Raw genomic sequence first — 8,542 nt, forward strand, 5'->3', positions numbered from 1 at the left:
AGAACTGGAAATAATAACCTATGTCTTAGATGAAACGTCAATGTGTATGCTTATGGCTGTGGTTGCATGTGTGTTGGTTCATATCCATGTGTGTGTGCGTGCATGTGAAGGATAGTAGACAACCTGAGTTGCTATCCTTGGAACTCCTATCTTTTTTGATATCAGACCTTTCTCTTCTCTGGACTGTCTGGCCAGTAAGCCCCCAGGATTCTCCTTTCTCTACTTTCCCAGCAGTAGCAACAGCATACAAACATTTAAAGATATTTATTTTTGAGGCACTTATTTATTATTTTGAGATACTTTGTAGATACTTTGTAGATACTTTTGTAGATACTTTTGAGATAGCTTTGTAGCTCTAGCTGACCTGGAGTCCACTTTATAGACAAGGCTGATCTAGAACTCACAGAGATCCACCTTTGTCTGCCTCCTGAGTGTTGATATTAAAGGCATGTTCTACCATGTTCAACATTAATCTTTATTTTATGTATGTTTGCCTGTATGCAGGACCCTCAGTGGCCATAAGAGAGTGGCAGATCCGTTGGAACCAGAGTTACAGGTGGTTGTGAGTTGCCATGTGGGTGTTTTGAAATAAACCTGGGTCTTCTGCAAGAACTATCTTCTACTGACCCATCTCTGCATGCACAGGGATGGAATCCCTAAGTTATGGTTTATTCAGAATGTGATCTGAGAAGAGAGAAAGTGAATCCACCACCTGAAAAATTACCTTGTATCTCTTCTGCAGCCAACAATAGTGGATAGATTTACCAGAGCTCACTTCCAATCCTTTGGTCACATAGTCAGTCTTGCCTCTGAGATTCAAGGTTTCTTTCCTTATCATGTCCTGCATTTATGTCTCATTATTAACCCACTTTGCTGTTAGGTTCAGACTAAAGATGCTGAGTTTGATAAGGCTCTGTGGTGTGGGTATTACATTCTTTTTGGTACTCCCCTGATTGGGAATAGTTAATTCAGACTAGCAAACTGTTAGCAATGTGTGCATCTTCTGTTATTGACAGTATGTACATACAGATTCTTTTCAAACAAATGGGTCTGAATAGTCCTATGTAGAATAGAACAAAATAGTGCTTTTTATTTTTTACTTACTATTTGTCCTCAATGACATTCAACAACATTCTTGCAAGATGTGTATCTCATAGGTGAACAGTTGATGTTGTGCGAGGCATGTAACATAGGGCAAAGTCTTGCTCACTTCCCCAGGTTAGTAAATCTCAGGTGCCACACTCGCCTTGGATAGAAAGGACTCAAGCTGGAGACAATTTAGGACAGAGCTGGAATGGAAAGAACTGAAGGGAAAGATGCACCAGAGTCCAGAAGGGTGAGCCATGTCTGGTGGGCTCTGGAGACGCCTGATGGCTGGAGAGGGTAGAAGCAACTCTTCATGGTGGGCACATGGCTCTGAGAATAGAGAAACCCTTAATTTTGATCACTTAATGCTTAATATGGTATAGAGGAGAGAGCTAGAGGTATCTGTGGCATATGTCGGTCATATTTGAAACTTGTAAGGAACCACATTGAAATGCCAATCTGGGATTATCTGAAGAGCATAAACAGGTGAGAGCAGACTGTTATAGACTGTGTTGTGGCTTGTCAGGTAATGCCATGTGTATTCTTTATGATAGGTCATGATAATATGTGCCTCTTCTGTGTATATGAGGATATGCCAGGACATGTCAGAGAGCCACATGGATGGTGTGTCCTAAGTCTTTGCAAAGGCCTGTAAACTGTTTCTACTAGTCTTAGATGTGGAAAACATGGCAGACCATGTAGCAGTCTTGTCTAAGTGTACTGAGGCATGTTGTGCCCTGCTGGGTGACCTTTTCTCCCCCTGATGTTGCAGCCTGGTTCCTTTGTCTCTGTCCACTTCCCGCCATCCTGAATTTGGCAGGGAAGTGGAAAGCCTTGGGGCTGGGAGTTCACTACACTCCCATCATCCATCTGTCTTCCTCATGGCACCTGATTCTTTTCCTCCATGACAGCTTTGGTGGCTCCAAAGGACACAACTTTTTTACGCTTCCTGAAGCCCTGGCTGGGTGAGTACCTTGAAGTGAGGGTCAGAGGACGGTCAGAGGAATTTTCCACCTTTGTCCACTGACATTACTGCCCTCCCAGGGGATGGGCTCTTCCTGAGTTCAGGTGACAAGTGGAGCCGCCATCGTCGACTGCTGACACCTGCCTTCCATTTTGACATCCTGAAACCCTATGTGAAGATTTTTAACCAGAGTGTGAACATCATGCACGTAAGTTCCTCAAACCTAGGGTCCCATATACAGTTTTGTAGAAAAGGAAATATCTTCAGACAGATGCAGACTGAGGGTGTGGTTCTGTTCTAGGACTCAGTTTTCTTCTCGTGTCTCAGTTTCCCCATCTGTAAAGTGAGAATAATAATCTACCCAAAAGGTGATCAGGATGGTACCCTGGAGTCATTCTGTAGCATGTAGATGAGTTCATAGTAGGTAGTATCTACTCTTCTTCACATAATCCCTGAATCCTCAACCAACAGTTGATGTTCCTACAGCAGAAGCTCTTTCTCTGTGTGATTCTAGTTTACACTTCATTGCTCTAAAGCTGGTCATGGTGACCCACTCCTTAACCTGTCTGGGGAGACTCAAGAAGAAAGACTGTAAATCATAGGGCAGTACAAGCTACATCAACAAGATCTAGTTTCAAAGAACTAAGACCTTTCACCAAGAAGTTCATTGGGAAGTGGGTGAATATGGTCAAAATTTATTTGAAAATCAAACCAAACCTAAGGTCTTGTATAGAACTGAGTTCACTCTGGTTGTCAAGTATGGATAAATCCTGGTTTCAAAAGGGGAAAAGCAGAAACTTTACATGGACTCACTGTAAAAACTGAGAATGGAGGACTTACAAAAATCTGAAGCCATTTCTAGAGCCAAATAGAATGATAATCATCACAAACACTTATTGAGCACCTTATACATACAAAATATTATGCCAGTTCCATCGTCTACATTGGTTGATGTAGTTTCCATATTGCTGTGTTGCAGAGATGAATATGACTGTCATATTATGGATGATTAAATGAAAGGTCAGAGAGGTCAGTCTTGTCCAAGTTTACATGGAATAAGAGAGCATGAAAGGTAGAGAGAGCACTGAAGTGTACTTTACGGGTAATTTAGTCATGTCAATTCAATTGTGCTGGAAGACTTCATCAACCTAGAAGGCAGAGAGTTCGCCAAGAGCACACAGAGATAGGATTAAACTTGGCTTTGTCTCCTAACTAGTGTCTTCATCTGCGATCATAGCATCTTCTGCTCCCACCAGAGTTGGGATTTCCTTAGTATCAGGGCCTTTTGTGGTGTTTAGTGTTGAGAAGGAGCTCAAGGATCAAAGGCTCATCCCCATCTCTGCCCCTTCTCTGTTCAGGCCAAGTGGAAGCACCTATCCTCGGAAGGCAGTGCACATCTGGAAATGTTTGAGCACATCAGCCTCATGACCTTGGACAGTCTGCAGAAATGCCTCTTTGGCTTTGACAGCAACTGTCAGGAGTGAGTCCCTGTCTCAGCCTTGAAACAGAACCTTAAGACAGTCCATGTAGCTTTTCTTTTCTTCTGCCCTTCCATCACCTTCCTTTTTCCTTCGTGGTAGGGTCTCAGACTGTAGTTAGTCTGGCCTGGAACTCACTATGTAGATTAGATTGGCCTTGAGCTTCTGATCTTCCTGCATCTGCCTCCTGATTTTGGGATCACAGTGAGGAGCCACCATTTCCAGCAAGTGGCCAGATCTTAAAGATGTTGAATACCAAGCCAGAAGGATGTGAACTCCATCCTGTGTATCCCAGAGCATAAGAGAAGGTGTCTGTATAAGGGGTGGGGGTTTCTAGTTACAGTGAGCTTGGGCAATCCAGTCAATAGAGGAGATTCATAGAGTTACAGGAGGCAGGAAGCCTGGAGAAAAGGGTCTGATCCTGGGCAGAGTTACAGGAAATTGCGAGAAGAGCGGAAACAGATGCTGAGTGAATGAGGAGATGAAATGATGTCCATTTGTACCCTGGGATCTGGCTTAGAAGGCTACTTGTGGGGAGCAAGAAACAGAATTTGTGTATCATAGACACCCTTTGCTGGGTAGATCCTAATCCTGGAACTCTGGCTGGAGTTTTCCTGTGTGTTAACTTGCCTCCTCTCTCTGTCTTGTCCTGTAGGTCTCCCAGTGAATACATTTCTGCCATCTTGGAACTCAGTTCCCTCATAATAAAAAGGTCACATAAGCTCTTCTTGTTCGTTGACTTCCTGTATTACCACACTGCTGATGGGCGGCGCTTCCGCAAGGCCTGTGACCTGGTGCACAACTTCACAGATGCTGTCATTAGGGAGAGACGGCACACTCTCTCCAGCCAAAACCTTGATGAGTTCTTGAAGTCCAAGACTAAGTCTAAGACTCTGAACTTCATTGACGTTCTCTTGTTGGCCAAGGTGTGCTCATGTGGGGTCTGGGTTACAGGAACATTCATGGTCAGTCTTAGACAGAAGCTGGACTTGACCAGGAAGTCTTGGGGAGTTACAGACTCTGCTTATGAAAACTAGACACCACACAGGGATCCCTTTTAGATGTAACTCTTTGAAGGCTCTGCTAAAAGAGCAAACAGTGGGTAGGAAACCAAGGGAGAAATGGAAGCAGGCTGTGGAGAAGACAGAGGAGGCATCTTGTGTGCACAATGGGTCTCAGACTCTGTGTCCTATCACCTGTCTTAGGGTTTCATTGCTGTGAAGGGCCAACATGACCAAGTTCACTCTTATAAAGGACAACACTTTATTGGGGCTGACTTACAGTTTCAGAGTTTCAGTCCCTCATTATCATGGAGGGAATCATGGCAGTGTGGAGGCAGACATAGTGCTGGAGCAGGAGCTGAGAGTTGTAAGTCCTAATCTGAAGGCAGCCAGGAAGAGACTGTCTTCTGCAGGGTAGAGGCTGAACATAAAGAGACCTCAAAGACTGAAGGCATGACCATCCAGAAACTGCCCCACCTGAGGATCCATCCCATAAACAACCACCAAACACAGACACTATTGCAGATGCCAACAAGAGCTTCCTGACAAGCGAGTGATATAGCTGTCTCCTGAGAGGCTCTGCCAGTGCCTGACTAATACAGAAGTGGATGCTAACAGTCATCCATTAGACAGAGCACAGGGTCCCCAATTAAGGAGAAAGTACACACGGAGCAGAACGGGATTGCAGCCCCATAGGAGGAACATCAATATGAACTAACCAGTAACCCTAGAGCTCCCTGGGACTAGACCACCAATCAAAGAAAACACACCGAGAGACTCAAGGCTCTAACTGCATATGTAGCTGAGGATGGCCTAGTCAGTCATCAATGGGAGGAGATGCCCTTGGTCCTGTGAAGGCTGTATGTCCCATATAGGGTAGTGCCTGGGACAGGATNTGGGAGTGGGAGNGTTGGGGTGAGGATAGGGTATTTTCGGGGGCAAAACTAGAAAAGGGAATAACATTTGAAATGTAAATAAAGAAAATACCTAATTTAAAATAAAAGGGAGACCTCAAAGTCCACCTACACAGTGACACAGTTCCTCCAGGAAGGCCACACCTCCACTCTGTGGTCAAGCATTCAAACACGTGGGTGGTCTGCACACACACGGTGTGAATCGAGGGTCTTGTTTTGTCTTCAGGATGAACATGGAAAGGAGCTGTCAGATGAGGACATCCGGGCAGAGGCTGACACCTTTATGTTTGGAGGTGAGAGTCCCTGTGTAGGGCTACAGAGGAGGTAGAGGTGTGCCANTCTCAAGTAANTATTTTGGGGAGACCTAGACTCCCTCCATTCTTTCTTTCCATCCATCCCTTTTTGGAGTCATTCTGTCTGGATACAAGTGCCCCATTTGGCTGAAACAGGCCAGGGACACAACCCTGCTTGTCTCTCTACCCTTTAGGCCATGACACCACAGCCAGTGCACTCTCCTGGATCCTGTACAACCTGGCAAGGCACCCGGAATACCAGGAGCGCTGCAGGCAGGAGGTGCAGGAGCTGCTGAGGGGCCGAGAGCCTGAGGAGATTGAATGGTGAGTATGATAGTCTCTGCTCTTGGAGCTTCTGGTCACCATGTTCGTTGCTGCATTTCTTACAGGGTGTGTCTGTGTAGCTTGGGTTGGATTACAGAGTCTTAACCCCTGTGCTTTTAGGGATTACGTGCCCAGTTTGGACATCTTCCTTTAGATAATTATGTCTCACATAGCAAATTAGGTTTTGTTATGGAGTTTTCAAACCCAATTTGATTTTCTTGATTCTCCTCCTCCCATCCTGTGAATTTCTTTCTGGCTTTTGTTCGATTCTCTTCTTTGTAGTTTATAGACATGTCTTTTTTAATTCTTTGAAATCCCACCTTAAAGCTTTGTCTACTTTTTAGTAATATTTTGTACATTTCAAGATACCAGGGCTGCTCTTCCAGAGGTCCTGAGTCCAATTCCTAGAAACCACATGATGGCTCACAACCCTCTGTAATGGGATCTGATGCCCTCTTCTGGCGTGTCAGCAACAGCATCTTTATATACATTAAATGAATAAATAAATAAATAAATAAATAAATAAATAAATAAGCAAATATATCTATCTTAAAACAAAATACCAAGGGGAAAGAAAGGATTTTTAAAGTTTCACCATGAAGAAGTGAATAGATATTTTCATTAACTTATAGTTTCAGTGTTTCTGATGTATTGAGAAAATCTACCTTATATTTGGAGTGGCCAAGAATTTTTTGTTTGGTTTTGTTTTTAGATCAGGTTATACTAGGTAACCCTGGCTGACCTGGACACAATTTGCAGATCAGGCTGGTCTCAAACTCATAGAGAATTGCCTGCCTCTGCTTCCCAAGTGCTAGGTTTGAAGGTGTGTAAGAGCATGATGTGCAAACATTTGTTTTATGTGTCTAGTTTTTGAGACAGCTTTTTGTTTGGCCCATGACAGCCTCCAGCTTTTACTCTTTAGCTGAGATTGACTTTGACCTCAATCCTCCTGCATCCACTTCTCCAGTCCTGGGATTCTTTTGCTGGCTGCATTTAATTCTTTTTGTTGCTAATTACTAGTATTTTTTACCATCTTCCTCTCTGTTTCCTAGCATTGTGTGGATTGTCTTCTCTAAATGTCTTCTCATGTCTGTATTCTGCAGGCTTCATTAGACATTAAGTATGTAAGAAAATGTTTTCATTTTTATTACTATAGTTTTGTAATACGTTTTAGTGAGTGGTAAATTGGTTCCATCTTTTATTTTTAAAATCACTTTCCACATCCTGGACTTTAGCTTCAACTTTGTTGGATATTCATTCTTCTAAATAGAATAAAGTTGTTGAGTGGGGAAAATTTGCTTATTATGCAGGGCCCTGTGAAAATCAGACCTGGAAAAGCATTGTCAAGCACAGATTGTACACACATGGACACACAGACACACAGACACACACACAGAGACACACACACATACACATATTGGGCATCGGGCATGGGGAAATAAAGGGGGTGGGAGAGAGCCCGCATATTGCCAGAGCTCAGGTGTTCTGGGCAGGCAGACGTGAGGGACTGCCATGAGCTCTCTGCACCACCCAGGTGTGTGTCTGGCTGTGGGAAGCCATGGAACCCTAGTCCACGGGGCTAGAAAGGGAGCAGTCTGGGGTCTCTGGACCTCACAGAGGGCAGTGACAACAGGTTCTCAGTACCAGCTGAGAACAAGGTGAGGGCCCCAGGGGCAGTTCGCCCAGTCCCGGAGCTGAAGGGAGTAGGGGGCAAGGGGAAGAGTGCTGGGTGGTTTCCACGTGGATGAGAGTCTTTGGTCTGGCCCAGCCTGGAGGCTGGAAATACTGAAAGGCCTTCTGGTGGGACATTAGATGCAGCTCTTTAGGGGAAGGCCTATTCCATCATTCAAGCACTGTGGGTCTTGATGAGCAGAGATAGTCCATGGTTTTAGAGCTTTATAGTAGAAAGGCAGAGAGAAAGAGAGAAGAGAGAAAAAGAGAGGCTGGCCATGGTCATGTGGAGAGAGTGAGCAAGGGAGGAGGATTAGGAGAGCTAGAGATGAGAATGAGAGGTAAGTGTTAGAGAGAGAGAGAGAGGAGGGCCAAGCAGCCCCTTTTATAGTGGGCTGGGCTATCTTGCTGTTGCAGGGTAACTGTTGGGAGGAGCATACCTGGCTATTGTCAGGTAACTGTGAGGGTGGAGTCTAGCCAGAATGCCAGGAGCTTGGGACATTGTGTGACTGATAGTCACAAGATTATGGAGTTGGGGGCTTGGAAGTGTCAGGCGTCTATGTCTGGAAATGTGGCTCACTGTTCTGTCCCTTGTAGAGTTTTCTACTTGATCTCTGAAGTAAGCTTTGCTCAGCCAAAACACAGGCTGCTTTTCATGACCACACAGACACACAGACACACACAGACACACACAGACACACACAGACACACACAGACACACACAGACACAGACACAGACACAGACACAGACACAGACACAGACACACACACACACACAGACTCAGACACAGACACAGACACAGGCACAGAC

General features: G+C 44.7%; 1 protein-coding gene across 1 annotated transcript in view; it reads left to right on the forward strand.

The window, feature by feature from the left end:
• Positions 1-8,542, forward strand: part of LOC110312474 (cytochrome P450 4F5) — a 185,987-nt gene that overhangs the window by 172,051 nt on the left and 5,394 nt on the right. The window contains exons 4-9 of the mRNA XM_029471053.1: positions 1,998-2,051; positions 2,131-2,258; positions 3,409-3,530; positions 4,184-4,454; positions 5,670-5,736; positions 5,931-6,060. Of these exons, the coding sequence (XP_029326913.1) occupies positions 1,998-2,051; positions 2,131-2,258; positions 3,409-3,530; positions 4,184-4,454; positions 5,670-5,736; positions 5,931-6,060 (772 nt within the window). The remainder of the gene's footprint in view (positions 1-1,997; positions 2,052-2,130; positions 2,259-3,408; positions 3,531-4,183; positions 4,455-5,669; positions 5,737-5,930; positions 6,061-8,542) is intronic.

The sequence above is a fragment of the Mus caroli genome, chromosome 17, assembly GCF_900094665.2.
Source record: "Mus caroli chromosome 17, CAROLI_EIJ_v1.1, whole genome shotgun sequence".
In the NCBI taxonomy this organism is placed as follows: Eukaryota; Metazoa; Chordata; class Mammalia; order Rodentia; family Muridae; genus Mus; species Mus caroli.